The sequence below is a fragment of the Arachis ipaensis genome, chromosome B3, assembly GCF_059453495.1.
Source record: "Arachis ipaensis isolate K30076 ecotype BB chromosome B3, ASM5945349v1, whole genome shotgun sequence".
Taxonomy (NCBI): domain Eukaryota; kingdom Viridiplantae; phylum Streptophyta; class Magnoliopsida; order Fabales; family Fabaceae; genus Arachis; species Arachis ipaensis.
In genome coordinates this window covers 25,006,950-25,028,325 of record NC_142438.1, presented here as the reverse complement: position 1 = coordinate 25,028,325, position 21,376 = coordinate 25,006,950, and the positions used below count along the sequence as shown (strand labels likewise).

The window sequence follows — 21,376 nt, the reverse complement described above, 5'->3', positions numbered from 1 at the left end:
GTGTCTGGATTTGAATTAATCAATGGCAAGTTAAGGTATAAAGGGCGGTTGGTGATTGCCAAGACCTCCAAATGGATCCCTAAGCTTTTGATGGAGTTTCACAGCTCCAAATTGGCGGGCCATTCTGGGTTTTTTAGAACCTACAAGAGAATTTCCTCCATTCTCTATTGGGAAGGTATGAAGTCGGATGTGATGGAATTCGTAAAAAATTGTGAAGTATGTCAGAAAAATAAACATTCAACCCTTCAACCGGCAGGCCTACTTCAACCTCTTCCCATACCCACAAACGTATGGGCTGACATTTCTATGGACTTCATCGGAGGGTTACCACGGTCCAAAGGGATGGACACAATTTTGGTAGTGGTTGATCGACTCTCCAAATATGCTCATTTCTACCCGCTTGCACATCCCTTCTCAGCGAAAGACATTGCTCTCTTGTTCATTAAGGAGGTTGTTCGCCTCCATGGGTTTCCATCCTCCATTGTCTCTGACCGTGACAAAATATTCATGAGTGCCTTTTGGTCTGAAGTTTTCAAACAGGCTGGAACCTCCTTGAAGATGTCTTCTGTATATCATCCACAGACCGATGGCCAAACGGAGCCTGTTAACAAGTGCTTAGAGACTTATCTTCGCTGCCTCACAGGCTCTAAGCCAAAACAGTGGTCCACTTGGCTGCCTTGGGCCGAGTTCTGGTATAATACTACTTATCACGGGTCCATTCGCATGACCCCTTTTCGAGCTTTAAACGGGAGGGAGCCGCCTCCATTGTTAAGAGGGGGGCTAGAATCTACAGTAGAGGAAGTTAGACTACTAATGGAAGACCACAATCAGATGCTCGATGAGTTACAATTTCAGTTGAATAGAGCCCAGAATCGCATGAAGCAAGCTGCTGATAAAAAGAGGAGAGATGTTACTTTTGAAGTAGGAGACTTCGTGTTTTTGAAGATCCACCCATACAGGATGCGGTCTCTTGCCACCAGACCAAATTAGAAGCTCGGCGCCAGATTTTATGGTCCATATGAAGTATTAGAGAAAATTGGTGCGGCGGCTTATAAACTTCGGTTAACACCCTCTGTAAAGATACATCCTATTTTTCATGTTTCACTACTTAAGAAGAGTTTGGAATCTTCCGTGGAACCCCAAAGCCTGCCGGAGGCTCTCACTGAGGAAGGAGAACTACTAGTGGAACCTGAACAAGTTCTGGACAGCCGTATGAGCAACTAAGGACACCTGGAAGTGCTAATCAAGTGGCAGCATCTCCCCGAATTTGAAAGTACATGGGAGCGGGCCGACAAACTGCAGTTGGCCTTTTGGTGCACGAATTGTGAATCACACTTTTCACAACTCGTACCACTAACCAGCAAGTGCACTGGGTCGTCCAAGTAATACCTTACGTGAGTAAGGGTCGAATCCCACGGAGATTGTTGGTTTGAAGCAATCTATGGTTATCTTGTAAATCTTAGTCAGGAAGTCAATTATGTTTATCAGTTGAATTGTGAATAACCAAGAGAGCATAAATTAAAGGTTACTTGTTGTGCAGTGATGGAGAATATGTTGGAGTTTTGGAGATGCTTTGTTTTCTGAATCTCTGCTTTCCTCTGTCTTCTGATTCACGCACGCACGTCCTCCTATGGCAAGCTGTGTGTTGGTGGATCACCGTTGTCAATGGCTACCTTCCATCCTTCCAGTGAAAACTACGCTCACGCGCTCTGTCACAGCACGGCTAATCACCGGTTGGTTCTCGATCCGGTTGGAATAGGATTTACTATCCTTTTGCGTCTGTCACTAACGCCCAGCCTTCAGAAGTTTGAAGCTCGTCACAGTCATTCAATCCTTGAATCCTACTTGGAATACCACAGATAAGGTTTAGACTTTCCGGATTCTCATGAATGCTGCCATCAGTTCTAGCTTATACCACGGAGATTCTGATTAAGGAATCTAAGAGATACTCATTCAATCGTATATAGAACGGAGGTGGTTGTCAGGCACACGTTCATGATTTGAGGAAGGTGATGAGTGTCACAACTCATCACCTCCATCACAGTTAGGCGCGAATGAACATCTTAGATAGGAACAAGCGTGTTTGAATGGAAAACAGAAATACTTGCATTAATTCATCGAGACACAGCAGAGCTCCTCACCCCCAACAATGGGGTTTAGAGACTCATGCCGTCAGAGAATACAAAGTTTAGATCTAGAATGTCATGAGATACAAAATAAGTCTCTAAAAGTTGTTTAAATACTAAACTAGTAGCCTAGGTTTACAAAAATTGGATAAATTATGATGGATGATGCAGAAATTCACTTCTGGGGCCCACTTCTGTGTGCTGGGGCCCACTTGGTGTGTGCTGGGGCTGAGACTTAAGAAATTCACGTGCAGAGGCCATTTGTGGAGTTGAACGCCAGTTTTTGTGCCAGTTTGGGCGTTCAACTCCAGTTTTTGATCCTTTTCTGGCGCTGGACGCCAGAATTGGGCAGAGGACTGGCGTTGAACGCCAGTTTACGTCATCTATTCTTGTGCAAAGTATGGACTATTATATAATTCTGGAAAGCCCTGGATGTCTACTTTCCAACGCAATTGGAAGCACGCCATTTCGAGTTCTGTAGCTTCAGAAAATCCACTTTGAGTGCAGGGAGGTCAGAATCCAACAGCATCAGCAGTCCTTTTTCAGCCTGAATCAGATTTTTGCTCAGCTCCTTCAATTTCAGCCAGAAAAATACCTGAAATTACAGAAAAACACACAACTCATAGTAAAGTCCAGAAATATGAATTTTTCCTAAAAACTAATAGAAATAGACTAAAAACTAACTAAAACATACTCAAAACTATATGAAATTATCCCCAAAAAGCGTATAAAATATCCGCTCATCACAACACCAAACTTAAACTGTTGCTTGTCCTCAAGCAACTAGACAAATAAAATAGAAGACTAATAGGTTGAGAAGCAATAATATCTCGGAGTTTTTGATTGAAGCTCAGATCCTAATTAGATGAGCGGGACTAGTAGCTTTTTGCTTCTAAACAGTTTTGGCATCTCACTTTATCCATTGAAGCTCAGAGTGATTGGCATCTATAGGAACTCAGAATTCAGATAGTGTTATTGATTCTCTTAGTTCAGTGTGATGATTCTTGAACACAGCTTCTTTATGAGTCTTGGCCGTGGCCCTAAGCACTTTGTTTTCCAGTATTACTACCGGATACATAAATGCCACAGACACATAACTGGGTGAACCTTTTCAGATTGTGACTCAGCTTTGCTCAAGTCCCCAGTTAGAGGTGTCCAGGGTTCTTAAGCACACTCTTCTTTTTGCTTGGACCTTGACTTTAACCGCTCAGTCTCAAGTTTTCACTTGACACCTTCACGCCACAAGCACATGGTTAGGGACAGCTTGGTTTAGCCGCTTAGGCCATGATTTTGTTCCTTCGTGGCCCTCCTATCCACTGATGCTCAAAGCCTTGGGATCCTTTTCATTACCCTTGCCTTTTGGTTTTAAGGGCTATTGGCTCTTTGCTCTTGCCTCTTGGTTTTAAGAGCTTTTGGCTTTTTCTGCTTGCTTTTTCTTTTTCTTTCTATAATTTTTTTTTTTTGCTTTTTTTTTCCTGCAAGCTTTGTTCTTTGCTGCTTTTTCTTGCTTCAAGAATCATTTTTATGATTTTTCAGATTATCAATAACATGTCTCATGTTCATCATTCTTTCAAGAGCCAACATATTTAACAGTCTTAAGCAACAAATTCAAAACACATATGCACTGTTCAAGCATTCATTCAGAAGACAGAAAGCATTGCCACCACATTTAACTAATTAGAATTTCTCTTATTAAAACTCGAAATTTTATTGCCTCTTATTCAAAAGATCTACTACTTTATTCATGTTTGCTGATGATGAGAAAAATAAACTATAGCTTAATTGGGAATAAAATCAAAATAGACACTAATTACTACTAATGATCATGTAATGAAGACACAAACATAGATAAGCACTTAACATAGAGAAAACGAAAAACAGAGAAAGTAAGAACAAGGAACGAGTCCACCTTAGTGATGATGGCATTTCCTTCTTGAGGAACCAATGATGTTCTTGAGCTCTTTTATGTCTCTTCCTTGCCTTTGTGGTTTGATTCCTAGTGATTTTTTTGTATTTCTATCCTCAGTTGCTTCCAATAATTATGTGGAGGGAAGTGCATCCCCTGAGGTATCTCAGGGATCTCTTGATTTGCAGCCACATGTTCTACCACTGAGCTATAGATCCTTCACATAATTGTTTTACCACACCAAACTTAGAATGTTGCTCGCCCTCGAGCAAAAGAAGAGGGAAGGTGGGGATCCTGTGGGGTCCACAGATCTTGAAATGATCCTGTGAGGTTCACAGATCTTGAGGTGTCAAGGCGTTTACATCCCTGCACCAATTTGGGCATGCAAAATGCCCTTGCACACAACTCTGGGCGTTCAGCGCCAGGCTGGTGCCCATTTTGGGCGTTCAACGCCCATTTACTAGCCATTTCTGGCGTTGAACGCCAGAACCATGCTTGTTCTGGGCGTTCAGCGCCAGGATGTTGCCCATTTTGGGCGTTCAGCGCCAGAACCATGCTCTGTTCTGGCGTTGAACGCCAGACAGGTGCTTCCTCCAGGGTGTGATTTTTCTTCTGCTGTTTTTGATTCCGTTTTCAATTTTTAATATTTATTTTGTGACTCCACATGATCATGAACCTAATAAAACATGAAAAATCATGAGAATAAATAAAAATTGGGTTGCCTCCCAACAAGCGCTTCTTTAATGTCCTTAGCTGGACTTTGCTGAGCTTTTAATCTAGCTTCAGCCTTGAGCATTCTTGCTCAATGTTGCCTTCAAGATAATGCTTGATTCTCTGTCCATTGACAATGAACTTCTTATCAGAATCAATATCTTGTAGCTCCACATAACCATATGGTGATACACTTGTAATCACGTATGGTCCCCTCCACCGGGATTTTAGTTTCCCGGGGAATAGCCTGAGTCTAGAGTTAAACAACAGAACCTTCTGTCCTGGTTCAAAGATTTTAGATGACAGCTTTCTGTCATGCCACTTTTTTTATTTTTCTTTATATAGCTTGGCATTTTCGAAAGCTGTGAATCTGAACTCCTCTAGCTCATTTAGCTGGAGCAATCTTTTTTCTCCTGCTAATTTGGCATCAAAGTTTAGGAATCTGGTTGCCCAGTAGGCCTTATGTTCCAGTTCCACGGGCAGGTGGCATGCCTTACCATACACGAGTTGGTATGGAGAGGTCCCTATAGGGGTCTTGAATGCTGTTCTGTAAGCCCACAGAGCATCATCCAAGCTCCTTGCCCAATCCTTTCTACGGGTATTTACTGTCCGTTCCAGGATTCTCTTTAATTCTCTGTTAGAGACTTCAGCTTGCCCATTGGTTTGTGGATGATATGGTGTGGCCACTTTGTGGCGAATTCCATACCGAACCATGGCAGAGTAAAGCTGTTTATTGCAGAAGTGAGTGCCCCCATCACTGATTAACACTCTAGGGACACCAAACCTGCTAAAGATATGTTTCTGGAGGAACTTCAGCACTGTTTTAGTATCATTGGTGGGTGTGGCAATAGCCTCAACCCATTTTGATACATAGTCAACTGCCACCAGAATATAAGTGTTTGAATATGATGGTGGAAAAGGTCCCATGAAGTCAATTCCCCATACGTCAAACAACTCAATTTCCAAGATTCCTTGTTGAGGCATGGCGTAACCATGAGGCAGATTACCAGCTCTTTGGCAACTGTCACAATTACGTACAAACACTCGGGAATCTTTATTGAGTGTGGGCCAATAGAAGCCACATTGGAGGACCTTGGTGGCTGTTCGCTCACCTCCGAAATGGCCTCCATATTGAGATCCGTGGCAATGCCATAGGATTCTCTGTGCTTCCTCTCTGGGGACACACCTACGGATAATTCTGTCTGCACATCTCTTAAAGAGATAGGGTTCATCCCACAAGTAGTACTTTGCATCAGTGACTAATTTCTTCTTTTGTATTCTATTGTACTCCTTGGGTATGAACCATGCAGCTTTATAGTTTGCAATATCGGCAAACCATGGTGCTTCCTGAATGGCAAATAGATGCTCATCAGGGAACGTCTCAGAGATCTCAAGAAAGGGGAGGGACGTCCCTTCCACTGGCTCTATCCGGGACAGATGATCAGCCACTTGGTTCTCTGTCCCTTTTCTGTCTCTTATTTCTATATCAAACTCTTGCAGAAGCAATACCCATCTGATGAGCCTGGGTTTTGAATCCTGCTTTGTGAGTAGATATTTAAGAGCAGCATGGTCAGTATACACAATCACTTTTGATCCTACTAATTATGATCTGAACTTGTCAATGGCGTAAACCACTGCAAGTAGTTCTTTTTCTGTGGTTGTGTAATTTTACTGGGCATCATTTAGAACGCGACTGGCATAATAAATGACATGCAGAAGCTTGTCATGCCTCTGTCCCAATACTGCACCAATGGCATGATCACTGGCATCACACATTAACTCAAATGGCAATGTCCAGTCTGGTGCAGAAATGACTGGTGCTGTGACCAGCTTAGCTTTCAGCGTTTCAAACGCCTGCAGGCATGCTGTGTCAAACACAAATGGCGTGTCAGCAGCTAGCAGATTGCTTAGAGGTTTTGCGGTTTTTGAAAAATCCTTTATAAACCTCCTATAGAATCCTGCATGCACCAGAAAGCTTCTGATTGCCTTAACATTGGCAGGTGGTGGTAATTTTTCAATTACCTCTATTTTTGCTTGATCCACCTCTATTCCCTTGTTTGAGATTTTATGCCCAAGAACAATTCCTTCAGTCACCATGAAGTGACACTTTTCCCAGTTTAAAACTAGGTTGGTTTCTTGGCATCTTTTCAGAACAAGTTTCAGGTGATCAAGACAGGAGCTGAATGAGTCTCCATATACTGAGAAGTCATCCATGAAGACTTCCAGAAATTTTTCCACCATATCAGAGAAAATAGAGAGCATGCATCTCTGGAAGGTTGCAGGCGCATTACATAGCCCAAATGGCATCCTTCTATAAGCAAACACTCCAGATGGGCATGTGAATGCTGTTTTCTCTTGATCCTGGGGATCCACTGCAATCTGGTTATAGCCTGAATAGCCATCCAAAAAGCAGTAATAATCATGACCTGCTAGTCTCTCTAGCATCTGGTCTATGAATGGTAAAGGAAAATGATCCTTTCTGGTGGCTGTATTGAGCCTTCTGTAGTCAATACACATGCGCCACCCTGTAACTGTTCTTGTGGGAACCAGTTCATTTTTTTCATTATGAATCACTGTCATGCCTCCCTTTTTTGGGACGACTTGAACAGGGCTCACCCAGGGGCTATCAGAAATAGGATAAATAATCCCAGCCTCTAGTAACTTGGTGACCTCTTTCTGCACCACTTCCTTCATGGCTGGATTTAGCCGCCTCTGTGGTTGAACCACTGGTTTGGCATTATCCTCCAATAGGATTTTGTGCATGCATCTAGCTAGGCTTATGCCCTTAAGGTCACCTATGGACCACCCAAGAGCTGTCTTGTGTGTCCTTAGCACTTGAATAAGTGCTTCCTCTTCCTGTGAATTTAAAGTAGAGCTTATGATCACTGGAAAAGTGTCACCTTCTCCCAGAAATGCATATTTCAAGGATGGTGGTAGTGGCTTGAGCTCGGGTTTAGGAGGTTTTTCCTCTTTCAGAAGAAAGTTCAGAGGCTCTTTCATGTCCTCTGAATCCTCCAAATCAGGCTGAACATCTTTAAAGATGTCTTCCAACTCTGATTCGAGACTCTCAGCCATGTTGATCTCTTCTACCAAAGAGTCAATGAGATCAACTTTCATGCAGTCTGTTGATGTGTCTGGATGCTGCATGGCTTTGACAGCGTTCAACTTAAACTCATCATCATTGACTCTCAGGGTTATTTCCCCCTGTTGGACATCAATGAGGGATCGTCCAGTTGCTAGGAAGGGTCTTCCTAGAATGAGAGTAGCACTCTTGTGCTCCTCCATTTCCAGCACAACAAAGTCAGTGGGAAAGGCGAATGGCCCAACTCTGACAATCATGTCCTCAATCACGCCTGATGGGTATTTAGTGGAACCATCAGCAAGTTGGAGACATATCCGGGTTGGTTTAACTTCTTCAGTTAAGCCAAGCTTCCTGATAGTGGATGCAGGTATCAGGTTGATGCTTGCCCCAAGATCGCATAAAGCTGTCTTGGTGCAATCACCTTCTAATATGCATGGTATCAGAAAACTCCCAGGGTCTTTAAGCTTTTCAGGAAAGCTTTTTAGAATGACTGCACTGCATTCTTCAGTGAGGAGAACTCTTTCTGTTTCTCTCCACTCCTTTTTATGACTCAAGATCTCTTTCATGAACTTGGCATAAGAAGGTATTTGCTCAAGTGCTTCTGCAAATGGAATCTTTATTTCAAGAGTCCTTAGATAATCTGCAAAGCGAGCAAATTGCTTATCCTGCTCCTCTTTCTGGAGTTTTTGAGGATAAGGTATCTTGGCTTTATTTTCCTCAACCTTAGTGGTTAAAGAAGCCTTTTTAGAGGGGTTGTTATCAGCACTTGTGTGTGTCTGATCCCTCACTGGCAATTGAGTGCCAGAGTCAGAAGCTGGAGTGACGTTAGACGCCAGCTCACTGTCTGTTCCTGGCGCCTGAACGCCAGAAATGTACCCATTTTGGGCGTTCAACGCTGGATTTTGCCTCATTTGGGCGTTCAACGCCAGATTCTTGCCCATTTTTGGCGTTGAACGCCAACCCTGCCTTGTTTCTGGTGCTGAACGCCAGTTTTGGGCATGGTCTGGGCGTTCAGCGCCAGCCTTCCACCCATTTTCTGGCGTTTTAGTGCCAGATTTATTTTTCCCTGGGCTCTTACTGTCCTCAGGTGAATCTTTGGTGGGTCGCTCATTTCTTGAATTTTTGATGCCTTGAGGTGGGGTATTTAGTGTTTTCCCACTCCTCAATTGAACTGCTTGGCATTCTTCTGCTATTTGCCTTGATAGCTGCTGCTTTGTTTGCTTAAACTGTTCGTCCATATGTATATTAGCTATCCTTGTCTCCTGTAGCCTGTCCTTGAATTCAGCTAACTGCTTTGTTAGAAAATCCAATTTCTGATTGAATTCAGCAGCTTGTTTTACAGTACTGAATTCAGCAGTTACTGTTTTAACCTCTTCATTCATGGAAGGGTTGCTGCTTAGATACAGATGCTGATTCCTGGCAACTGTATCAATGAGCTCTTGAGCCTCTTCAATTGTCTTTCTCATATGGATAGATCCACCAGCTGAGTAATCTAGAGACATCTGAGCTCCTTCTGCAAGCCCATAGTAGAAGATGTCTAACTGAACCCACTCTGAAAACATTTCAGAGGGGCATTTTCGTAGCATCTCTCTGTATCTCTCCCAGGCATCATAAAGAGATTCATTATCTCCTTGTTTAAAGCCTTGGATGTCCAGCCTTAGCTGTGTCATCCTTTTTGGGGGAAAATACTGATTCAGGAATTTTTCTGTCAGCTGTTTCCATGTTCTTATGCTGGCCTTAGGTTGGTTATTTAACCACCTCTTAGCTTGATCTTTTACAGCAAATGGAAACAGTAATAGTCTGTAGACATCCTGATCTATTTCCTTATCATGTACTGTGTCAGCAATTTATAGAAATTGTGCCAGAAACTCTGTAGGTTCTTCCTGTGGAAGACCGGAATACTGGCAACTTTGCTGCACCATGATAATGAGCTGAGGATTCAACTCAAAGCTACTGACTCCAATGGAGGGTATGCATATGCTACTCCCATATGAAGCAGTAGAGGGGTTAGAATATGACCCCAGAGTCCTCCTGGACTGTTCATTTCCACTTATGTCCATGATGGATATATGGATATAACTTGGACTGATTTATCTTTTTATTTATTTTATTTTAAAAATACTTAAATAAAATAAAATAACTAAAAAGAATTTGAATTTTGAAATTTTTTTTATAAAAAAAAATAAAAATTAATTAGTTAATAAAAAAGAAATTTTTGAAAAAGAGGGAAGATATTTTCGAAAATTAGAGAGGGAGAGAGTTAGTTGGGTAGTTTTGAAAAAGTTAAGAAACAAACAAAAAGTTAGTTGGTTAGTTGAAACAAATTTTGAAAAGATAAGAAGTTAGGAAGTTAGAAGAGATATTTTGAAAAGATATTTTTGAATTTAGTGAGGAGAGAGAAAAACAATAAGATAGTACAAGATTTAAAATTTTTAGATCTAATGCTCCTTGTTTTTGAAAAATTTGGAGGGAAAACACCAAGGAACACCAAACTTAAAAATTTTAAGATCAAGACACAAGGAAAACTCAAGAACACTTTGAAGATTCACAAGAACACAAGAACATGAAGAAAGAACACCCAACTTAAAATTTTTAGAAAACCAGACCAAAATTTTCGAAAACCAAAGGGAAATCAACAAGAAAACACCAAACTTAAAGTTTGGCACAAGATTTAATAGAAAAAATATTATTTATGAAAAAGAAGGTTTTGAAAAGAATATAAAAGACTCTAACCCAATTACCAAGAACACAGATTAACGCTCTAGCCAAATGAGTTATGAAAATTTTCGAAAATTTTAAGAAAGATTATTTTTGAAAACACCAAACTCAAAGTTTGGCACAGGATTTAGCAGAAAAATTATTTTTGAAAAAGGTTTTTAAAAAATATGATAGCCAATTACCATGAACATAAACACCACGTTCTAATTAACTGAGCTATAGATTTAAAGTGTTTTAACAAGGGATAAATAATAAAAGACTCTAAACCAAAAAGAGAAAATTTTTCCTAATCTAAGCAACAAAATAAACCGTCAGTTGTTCAAACACGAACAATTCCCCGGCAACGGCGCCAAAAACTTGGTGCACGAATTGTGAATCACACTTTTCACAACTCGTACCACTAACCAGCAAGTGCACTGGGTCGTCCAAGTAATACCTTACGTGAGTAAGGGTCGAATCCCACGGAGATTGTTGGTTTGAAGCAATCTATGGTTATCTTGTAAATCTTAGTCAGGAAGTCAATTATGTTTATCAGTTGAATTGTGAATAACCAAGAGAGCATAAATTAAAGGTTACTTGTTGTGCAGTGATGGAGAATATGTTGGAGTTTTGGAGATGCTTTGTCTTCTGAATCTCTGCTTTCCTCTGTCTTCTGATTCACGAACGCATGTCCTCCTATGGCAAGCTGTGTGTTGGTGGATCACCGTTGTCAATGGCTACCTTCCATCCTTCCAGTGAAAACTACGCTCACGCGCTCTGTCACAGCACGGCTAATCACCGGTTGGTTCTCGATCCGGTTGGAATAGGATTTACTATCCTTTTGCGTCTGTCACTAACGCCCAGCCTTCAGGAGTTTGAAGCTCGTCACAGTCATTCAATCCTTGAATCCTACTTGGAATACCACAGACAAGGTTTAGACTTTCCGGATTCTCATGAATGCTGCCATCAGTTCTAGCTTATACCACGGAGATTCTGATTAAGGAATCTAAGAGATACTCATTCAATCGTATATAGAACGGAGGTGGTTGTCAGGCACACGTTCATGATTTGAGGAAGGTGATGAGTGTCACAGCTCATCACCTCCATCACAGTTAGGCGCGAATGAACATCTTAGATAGGAACAAGCGTGTTTGAATGGAAAACAGAAATACTTGCATTAATTCATCGAGACACAGCAGAGCTCCTCACCCCCAACAATGGGGTTTAGAGACTCATGCCGTCAGAGAATACAAAGTTTAGATCTAGAATGTCATGAGATACAAAATAAGTCTCTAAAAGTTGTTTAAATACTAAACTAGTAGCCTAGGTTTACAAAAATTGGATAAATTATGATGGATGATGCAGAAATTCACTTCTGGGGCCCACTTCTGTGTGCTGGGGCCCACTTGGTGTGTGCCGGGGCTGAGACTTAAGCAATTCACGTGCAGAGGCCATTTGTGGAGTTGAACGCCAGTTTTTGTGCCAGTTTGGGCGTTCAACTCCAGTTTTTTATCCTTTTCTGGCGCTGGACGCCAGAATTGGGCAGAGGACTGGCGTTGAATGCCAGTTTACGTCATCTATTCTTGTGCAAAGTATAGACTATTATATATTGCTGGAAAGCCCTGGATGTCTACTTTCCAAAGCAATTGGAAGCATGCCATTTCGAGTTCTGTAGCTCCAGAAAATCCACTTTGAGTGCAGGGAGGTCAGAATCCAACAGCATCAGCAGTCCTTTTTCAGCCTGAATCAGATTTTTGCTCAGCTCCTTCAATTTCAGCCAGAAAAATACCTGAAATTACAGAAAAACACACAACTCATAGTAAAGTCCAGAAATATGAATTTTTCCTAAAAACTAATAGAAATATACTAAAAACTAACTAAAACATACTCAAAACTATATGAAATTATCCCCAAAAAGCGTATAAAATATCCGCTCATCACCTTTCCATCTTTCCACCTTGAGGACAAGGTGGATCTTCATGGGGAGGGTATTGTAACAAACCAGGAGAGACCAAATCGGAATTTAACTCCTTTTAAATTTACTTATAGAAGGAGGAGAAAACACGTAACTGATTGAAATTTCAAATTATTGTTACTCCACATGTTTAGGGAAGTAGTTAGGATATGGATATTATAAATAAGAAAGCTGAAAAGCTTTTAGGTAGGGATAAGTGGAGTGACTATTTAGTGGAGAGTTTGGCCTCTCGAATGTCAAGTGAATCTTCTTTCATTACTCATTCTTCTTCCTTATTTTCTAAATAATATTTCCTTGAGAGTATCACCTTGATACCTCAACCTTTCTCTATCCTATCTTCTACCTCTCACCTCCTATTACTCTAATTGCTAATTATCTGCTACTGTACCTCTTGATATTCTGGAGTTAGTAAGGAAACCCTTAACAGATTGCACCTACTATCAACTGTGACAATCAAAGTACAAGCTTATTGGCAACTAATCCTATCCTCAATACAAGGTGCAAGCATATGGAAATCAAAGTTGCGAGAACTGAAGCAGTCAATAAACCGGTAAGATTACTGGTTTACTGGTTCGACTGGAGTTCAATCGGAATTCAACTTGTTTAATTAAATATTAAATAAAATTATCAAAAATTCAATATATATAATTTCAAATATATAAATTCAATAATTTCTAACTTAATAAAATTTAAAATTTTACATAATAAATTATCCATAATTTAATAATAGAAGTTCACAAACAACTTCAAACATCAAAGTTCATAACTAAAAACAATCAAAATGTACATAGTGACAAACACATAATGTTCTACTATCAAAAGAAACATTAACAAACAAATTTTTAAGTTAACATGAAGAATTAGGCAAAATTTCACCAAATCCTGTTAAACAGATATACATAGCTAGTGACTGACCTTCAATAAAATCACAAGTATGAATTCAACCGAAGTAAAGAAAAAATAAGTTTCCAACTTAAGTAGAACCTATTCATAACCTACTAATTTTGTCATTGACACCACAGTATCCCAACCCAACCAACCACCACCACATACACGAAAAAAGAGAAGGAAAAACACACCACACAGAGAAAAGGGGGTCATTCAGCGTTAGCATTTTGCAACTTTCAGTTTAGATAAACACTTGTCATTGAATTTGTATTCATAATAATACAATTAGTTTTGCCGTGTCCCCTACTGAAGAACAAAATGTTACAATATCATTTTGAATAACAGCAACATGCCATATATCCATAACAGAGTGACAAATAGAAACGTATGTTGAATTACAACAACAATCAATAATGAATATTTAATTTTGTGACAACTCACAAAATGAATAAAAAAATAGCTATGACAAAGGTAAAGATCAAAAGTAGTACAGTTAGAACACCAAACCTTCTTCAATGCAGTATCTTGGATCATATTTCCCTCGAGAAGAACCAGTTTAAGATTTTTGGACAGCATTGACAACATTGTCTTGTGGCTGTTGATAACTTTATGATTGTTCCTCTTTTAACATACAATAAAAAAAATCATGAACAAAATTAACTCAGCAAAAAATATCTGATAGAATCATTTAGCAACTCACAACTCAAACATTTAGTAAACCACTAAACAGTATTATTAACATAACTACAAAAGTATTATCAAAATCTAAAAATCAGCAACTCAATATTATTAACAACAGTACAAATTATAAAACAAGCAAAAATAATTCCAAGTAACAGTGCTTACCGGCAACAAGGGAGGAAGGGGAGTGACATCGATGACAGAGGAGTGGGAACTGCCGGTAAAAACAGAGAAAGAGAGAGCTCGAATAGAGGAGACGACGACGGCGACAGAGCTTCGACATGACGGCAAAAAGATTCCTACGACGGTGACACAGCTTCCTAGGATGGCGACGGAGCTTTCACATGCGACATAGCTTCCTACGATGGCAACAAAGTTTCCACACGTGACACCTGTCTCTAGCGGAGAAGAGTTCGGTGATGACTACGAAGAAGGACGGTGGCTGCGGTGGCTGCAGGGCTGTGGGGCTGCGGGGCTGCGTTTGGGGACTAGAATTCTTTCAATTTTCAATTTTGAGAGAGAAAGAGAGGAGTGGGACTGGGGATGCGTTCGGGGGCTTTTCTTTTTCAAGGTTAAATTGAACCGAAAACCCTTAAATAAATCGACCGATTCTGACGGTTCACTGATTAACTGTCGGTTTGGTTAGTTTTTTTGAACTTTTTTTACCAAACAGTTTACGAAGTTAATCGTACTGGCTAAGTTGACCGATTTTCGATTAATCTGATTGAACCGACTGATTCGAATCGACTTTTAGAATTATGATGGAAATACATCTTCATTGTCTTCAAAAAAAAAAAGTAAACAAGAGAAATTCTATGTAATTCACATTCCTTTTTCATATCAAATTGGTGACTTTTTCACTAAACTTTTATCAGCACTTCTATTTCATAAGTTTATAGATAAATTTAGAGTGGATTCTCAATCCACTACTAAGTTTGAGAGAAACTGCGAATGAATAAGTTATAGTAATTGTTTGTTATCAGAAAATGTTTTTTGTTATTTTTGTTTTGATGGCTAACTATATATATATATATATAAAGGACTGCACCTATATATGTACTTTGACAAAATGCAGTAATGCAACCTGAATACAATACTCTAGAGCTTTTCCCTTCATCTCAATCCCAATCTTCTCTTCTCTGCTAATGCATACGTTTCTTCTTATAAGTTTTAATCTTGTTCATAGTGCAATTGCTATCATAGAGAAACATTCAAATTTGGTTCTTTGATTTTGGTAAAAAATTGGAGAAAAAACAAGATGTTTTGTTATTTTTGTTAATATTTAATTTTTTTGGTTAATGTTTGTTTTGATGATGATGATTTTTTTGTTTTTTATTAATGATAATAGTTTTGGTGATAAATTGTTATTTTAGTTTTAATTTATTTAAAATTGTTGTTAAATGTTGGTTTTTTATTGGATTCATAAATAGATGGTGATGGAATGGTAGTGGGTGAGGTGGTGGTAGTAGTGGTGGTAAGAAGAAAAAAGAAGTATTTTTGTTATTTAAAAAATTAATCTATCTAAAAAAATTATTTTAAAATTATATTAAATTTTAGAGATATTTTTATATATATAAAAAATTAAAATTTAAAATAATTTTTAATCTGATCAAAATCGTACTTAATCCTAATTATTATTTAATTATTTAATATTTGTCAACCTCAAATGAATGTCCATAGCTCTGCATTATCTAAAATGCGTGTTGAGTAACCAGTGGCGGAACTTGAAACAAAATTTTGGGGGACCAGATAGAAAATAATTGTCAAAATATTTTTTATATGGATCCCATTTAAGATAAGTTCGTCTAATCTCATCTTTCTGGTTTGGGTGATATTGTCAAATTTAAAACCGTTTTTCAATATCTCGTTCCAAAAAGTTAAGGTTAAAGTCATCAGATGTAACTTTTTGAACTTTTGAAGGTTATACTTATATCTCACTTTTTTCGTGATTCATTAAAGTAGAAGAACTATCTACATATGTTGATATTGTAAAGCTTATATGTTTTCCTTCTTAAATATTAGCATTCCTCTTAAAAAATGTATCAATTCTTTGATTTTTCATTATTATTTTATATAAAAATTTGAATATATATCCTGTAAAATATGTAAAGAAGAAGTTAGAAGGACAAATATTAAAATTTATAATATTTATTGAATTTTTTTAATCAATTTATACAATACAATAATATTAATACTTATTGAATATTCTATTATTTTTTTATTATATAAAAAATTAAATTAAATAAATAGTAAAATATAAAATAATATTAAATTAAATAAATAAAAAATATCTAATTTTTTATATTTGAACTTAAAGATAGAGAGAGTATTGTTTATTGAACTTATTAGATACTTTAAGTCATAGTAAAGTATTTAAGTCAATTGAACTATTTTTTATCTTTTAAAAAAATACTACTAAATTTTTTATAAAAAATTTGGGGGACCATAGCCCTCCCTTATCTGAACTAAGTTCCGTCAGTGTGAGTAACAAAACGTTACACTAAAGTTTTGAGAACATGAAGAATAATCAAACAACATTAGGACAACTATTATATTGATGGGAAAGGGAAAAAGTGAAGGAAGGTGAAAAAATAATTGACTTTAATATGATCGTGTATATAAATGCGGCATTTTACTCTGCTGATAATTACGCATTCAACAAATAGTATTGTTCTTAATAACCAATAGTATTACTGTATTAGAGATATTTTCTCCGAATAATAATAAAAAGTTGCACAGAAACTCTCGGTTAGTGAGGAAAATGTCTTAAAAAGAAGACCTAGGTTATTATAGACCTACCCTTAATCGGTTCACTCAGTTATTATTAGAGAACCAAAACATATCCTGTATGAAGATTTAATTATTAATAATAACATTATTAATGAACGACATCAAATACAAGTTTTTAGTAAACACTGCTGTATAATTAATGTGAATTAGTCAAGTGATCAGGTCATACGTTTATTATTTTAGTAATTATTAGGATCGAAATTTAAATTTTAATTTGTACATAAAATATCTTATTAATTAGTAGTAAATTTTTTAATAAAATTCTAATTCACGCGAATTAAATTTTTTAACTTGTCGAACTTAGAAATATCGAAAAAAAAAACAGCAAATACTCCTATATATATGCAATTATTTGTCATTATTATTAATCAAAGCAAATTTATAAAGATAGACCACTACTATATACACCAGTAATTAGGGATTTTTTTTCGTAAATAAAATAAAAAAATTATTTAATTCTCTAAATAAGATATTTCAACTTTATTTTTTAGAATATATTTTTTTTTTGGTAATTAAGACAAGTTTGCCGCATTTTCGGCGAACTCTATATAAATCATGGAGTTCGCCGCACACCTGGCGAATTCTATGATGAGTTCGGCGCACTATATATACTTGGTGGAACCATTTTCTTTTGTCCCTTTCTTTTCCAATCTCTCTTCCAAATCTACTCTGCTCCTCCTCTGTGTCTTTCCGACGTCTCTGAAGTTTGTTGTCGATCACATTCTCAGTTCCAGGTCAGTAAATAATAAGCTAGTTAGAGTTAATTTTTTTTAGCTTAGTTAGAGATATTATTTTTAGCTTTATTAGGGTTACTGTTTACATGTTAAATAAAATTACTAATTATAGGTTGCATGTTAGTTAGAGTTACAGATTTATTGTTTACATGTTAGTTAGACTTACTGTTAACTGTTTTTATGTTAGTTAGATTTTTTATGTTGTTGTTTTTAAATATAATTGCTGTTTGTTGTCTATAACATGTTAATTAGTATAACAAAGTAAATTATTAGTTAATTTAGTCAGAGTAATTAGTTTAAATTGTGAATTAGAAGGTAATTAGTGGAATAATTAATTAGGTTAAGTTAGACTAGAAAGAAACCAATTTATAAGCTATTTTGGATTTAAATATTTTTTTAATAATTTAGTTAACGTAAAAAGAACTGAGTTCAATGTGTGTGATTTCATTTTACTAGATTGTGTTTAGATGGAGCAGCAGTTATTGAGTTATGAGGATGAGATGTAAAGATTGGATCACGCTGAGCACATTGCTGGCAAGCTTGATCAAGTGGTACACTTTTTTCACTATTTTTTATTTATTGTAATTAATAAGCAGTGAAATTGTTATTTTATGTGTTCACCATCCCGGTTTTTTAATTTTTTGTTTCCGTTTGGTAGGCGCTTTGAATTTTGCGCACCAGGCGGAATTTGATGACACGACCACCGGAGCAGATTAGGCCATATCTCAGACTAGCCGGGTTTGAGTATGTGGCCTATATGGTCGAATTCGAGCACGATTGGCCACTTGCTTTGGGGTTGATAGAAAGGTGGATGTCTAAGTGCCACACGTTTCATCTACCGTGCAGGGAGATAACTATCACCCTGCAAGACGTGGCCTATCAACTGGGACTCAGGATCGACGGTGATCCTGTGAGTGGATGCATTGGTGGGTGGGAGCAGCACCATCAGGGACGGACCATTGAGGAGTTATGTGAGCAGATTCTAGGTGTTGTTCCCGGCCCAGAGGATAAACAATCACAGACGAAGTGGACTGTGAAGCTCACTTGATTCCACAACACAGTTTGTGGAGAGCTGGAGCAGGACGCCATAGAGGAGCGCCTATTGAGGTACACGAGAGGATACATCATGCAGTTGATAGGGGGTATCCTATTCCCATATGAATCTGACTCTCGGGTGCACATCAGGTGGCTCCCCCTACTGAAGGACCTTGAGACGTGTGGCCGGTTATCGTGGGGCTCGGCTGTGCTGACATGGCTGTACCGCCAAATGTGCCGGGCCACGGAGCATGGTCAGCGCAATTTGGGTGGCTGCGTCAGCTTGCTGCTGTCCTGGGCCTATCACCATATTCTGCTGCTACGGCCCGATGGCTGTGATACTCATTGGTTTTCTCTGGTCGAGAGGTATTATAAATACTTATAAAAATCCTTCATATTATTATTAATTAGTTAATTAAATTGAGCGATAAAATAATATTGTGGTTGGCATTGTAGGTGGGTCCAGTATCGGCCGGACAATGCCAGAGGCGAAAGTAGGCTTAGGCATTACAGGCGTACCCTGAACAGGATTGGGATGCTGAATGTAAGTGACAAATATTTAAGTATTACAAATTTAGGTTTATTTTACTTTAATACCTGTTGCATTTGAAATTTGAATGTCGTCATTTGCGTTTTGTGAACAGGTTGAGTGCACATCGTATGCTGACCTATAGCTTATTGGTCTAGTTCCACCAGCGATAGCTGAGGTGGAGGCCTCGACGGTGGTTGTATGTCCACTGCTTTGCTTCGCTATCGTCAAGTGGCATCAGGTGGACCGGGTAGTACGTCAGTTCAGTGGCCTACAACACATTCTGACCAGGCCACTGAACATTGACAAGATGAATAGGCTGGATGGTCAGTTTGGGTGAGGCGAGTGGTTCCCGTAGCTGCTTGGTGGCTGGCACGAGTTGTGGGATGCTCGGGCCGACCATCGTTTACCTATACACCATCACATAGACCTGTCTTTGTCCCTCCTATATATGACTTGGTACCTGCAGTGGGAGCACATAGAGTTATTCGGTCTGGGTGACCAGCACCTAGTGGTGGCTGGGGTTGTGCCAGAGGACCTACCCATCCACCATCCACTTGCCCCAGATCTACATCAACCAGAGGATGGTCACCTTCCGGAGATGAGGCCAGCTGCTGGAGGAGGGAGAGGTAGGGGGCGAGGGAGAGCCAGGGGGAGAGGTAGACACGGTGCAAGGCGGGGGAGGCAGGGTGGCAACGAGGTTCACCGCAACAGAGACCCCGTCAGCCAGCCAGCTCACCGGGCAGAGGATGCAGGCTAGACTGTTGGGTCTGTTTCAGGACCCGTACCCGGAGACTACTTATCCTTGAGACCTCCTGGATCACATCACTCGGAGGCCGGGACCAGTCAGCAGGGGCAGAGACCGGAGGCTAGTGTTCATTTTGATATCGGGACCCAGTTTCAGTTGCCATTTAGCCTATCAGATCTCGGACCCCAGCCCAACTACCAGCCCATATTGGATACCCAGGACATGATTGATTTCACGATGATGGTGCCTAACTGGATGACGGGTCTGTTGTAGGGAGGTGATGATGGGTTGGGAGATGTGTGATCGAATTGACGACCCTCATCAGCATACTGTGCCCACTGTGACCGTGGCATTTCTTCTAGCCGGCCAAAATAATAAGCGAGCTCATGCTGCGACTTCAAATACGCCGCGTTAATCAGAACCTTCTTCAAGTCTTTGTTCTTAAAGTGAATCATGAAGTTGGATGCAATGTGTCTTGTACAAAACGCTTGGAAGGCGTGAGGTGGTTTCCATAAACTCCCTTCGGTGTTCAGTGTACCATCAATGGATTTGTGTCTATCTGAAATCACTAAGATCCCAGGTTGTGGTGTCACATGCTCCCGCAGATACGAAAGAAAGGACGCCCACGCCTCCTTTGTCTCACCCTCAACAACGGCAAATGCAATAGGCAGAATGTTTGCGTTGCCATCTTGAGCTATGGCCATTAGCAAGGTCCCACCATATTTACCATATAAGTGAGTTCCATCAATGGAAAGAAGTGGCTTGTAATGCTTGAAAGCCTCAACACACGGTGAAAACGTCCAAAAGACCCGATGAAACATGACAGTGTCAGCGGAACCAGGCCAAGGCTGTGTCACTGGTTGCACCCAAGTACCTAAAGAGACATATTTAGTAGGCTTATTGTACATGTCTGAATTATTTAATAGCGAATAACCAAACTTGAAATAAATGTCTGAATTATTTAATAGCGAATAACCAAACTTGAAATAAATTTTACCAGGCAAGTACATCTGCATAGTGAATAACCAACGAGGAAGCTCGTTGTCTGACTCCTCCCAATCGCCATATATTCTAGCAATGACTCTCTGTTTTGCAAGCCAAACCTTTTTATAGGACGCCTTGTAACCAAAGTGATTCTCCACACTACCTCGGAGAACCTTGATGTTGATTGTTATATCGAATTTGACCATCATGAAAATATGTTGCGCAATCACCTTCGAATCCAATCTACCATGGTCATGTGATGAGCGGATATTTTATACGCTTTTTGGCATCATTTTCATATAGTTTTTAGTAGTTTTTGTTTAGTTTTTATTGAGTTTTTATAGGTTTTAGTGTTAAATTCATATTTTTGGATTCTACTATGAGTTTTTGTGTTTTTGGGCAATTTTAGGTATTTTCTGGCTGAAATTGAGGAGGTGGAGCAGAAGTCTGATTCAGAGACAGAGAAAGCACTGCAGATATTGTCCAGTTC

General features: G+C 39.1%; 1 protein-coding gene across 1 annotated transcript; it reads right to left on the bottom strand.

Moving 5' to 3' along the window:
• Positions 1 to 20,096: 20,096 nt before the first annotated feature.
• Positions 20,097 to 21,092, bottom strand: LOC148570086 (uncharacterized). Its single transcript, XM_088506830.1, has one exon. It carries the CDS (start codon positions 21,090 to 21,092, stop codon positions 20,097 to 20,099), a length of 996 nt encoding a protein of 331 aa, XP_088362956.1.
• Between the last annotated feature and the right edge of the window lie 284 nt (positions 21,093 to 21,376).